The sequence below is a fragment of the Myotis davidii genome, unplaced genomic scaffold (genome assembly GCF_000327345.1).
Source record: "Myotis davidii unplaced genomic scaffold, ASM32734v1 scaffold826, whole genome shotgun sequence".
NCBI classification, from domain to species: Eukaryota; Metazoa; Chordata; class Mammalia; order Chiroptera; family Vespertilionidae; genus Myotis; species Myotis davidii.
Genome location: NW_006297142.1, coordinates 998,782 through 999,773, shown reverse-complemented (window position 1 = coordinate 999,773; position 992 = coordinate 998,782). Strand labels below are relative to the sequence as shown.

Below are 992 nucleotides of genomic sequence, written 5' to 3'. Positions count from 1 at the left end.
CCCGCCGGAAGCGAGGCCCGCCGGAAGCGAGGCCCGCCGGAAGCGAGGCCCGCCGGAAGCGAGGCCCGCCGGAAGGGTTCCGTGTATTGGCGTGTCTGCTGCCGTGGACGTTGCTCCGGCTAACCTTCCCCTCAGAGCGCGGACTCCCGTAGGTAATGAAAAGGCCGGACACGAAGGGAGGTGCTGGTGCTTTTTATGGAGGGAGCCAGGCCCGGCTGGTGGGAGGGCGCGAAGGCGGCGCCGGGGAGCAGCCGCAGACCCAGCGGTTGGCGAGCTTCAGCTTCTAAATCCTAAGCACACCGTGGGCTTTTGTATTATTTTGTCCTAAAACGAAGAAACAAACAGCGCATCGTATAAGAGTGCGTGAACCTGCACGGTAGACCAAGAAGATGAGACACAGAGATTTCATTGTCAGCTCAGCTCGGAGGTTCCCTGCCGGGGGAGGAGGTGGGCCCGGAAGGGCTTTGATGATTTCCCGGAGGCTGGTGACCTCAGGTGGAATCACTGCCTGCCCACCATCCCTCCTCCCCCGGGACATCTGCACTGTGACTCTCCTCTCTGGACGAGGGAAGGGTCCCAAACATGCAGCCGAGGGACTTGGGGAGCCCACCACCCAGCAGGGAAGCGCGTACCATGGCCCTCCTGATGCTGTCCCTGTCCTGCGGGCGGAGGGTGTCCACCAGCCCCTTCATCTTCATCGCCGCATCTCTCATGTCTGCGTCAGGGGTGAAAAGTTCCACCGAGACCTCGTGACTGGACAGCAGGCTCACGAAGAAGGTTTTCAGGATGAAGTCCAAGCAGCTCTCTGCGGACTCAGCAACACTTTCCCAAGATGGCAGTCCCCTGGCTGGGTCTGCCTGCGAGGCAAATGCCGGGCCTGTCAGTGAGAGATGGCAGCCTTTTCATCCGTGGCCTGGCCGTGGGCATTGGTGGTGCTCCAAGCAGCTGGCTCTTGGGTGCTGTGGGCATGCTTTCTGGGTGGCAGCCGCTTT

The 992-nt window shown here is 61.6% G+C and overlaps 1 protein-coding gene across 1 annotated transcript in view; it reads right to left on the bottom strand.

Moving 5' to 3' along the window:
* Window positions 1-188: 188 nt before the first annotated feature.
* Window positions 189-992, bottom strand: part of SCGB1A1 (secretoglobin family 1A member 1) — a 3,061-nt gene continuing 2,257 nt past the window's right edge. The window contains exons 2-3 of the mRNA XM_006772749.2: window positions 633-877; window positions 189-324 (exon numbers count right to left, since the gene is read on the bottom strand). Of these exons, the coding sequence (XP_006772812.1) occupies window positions 277-324; window positions 633-877 (293 nt within the window). The 3' untranslated portion in view covers window positions 189-276. The remainder of the gene's footprint in view (window positions 325-632; window positions 878-992) is intronic.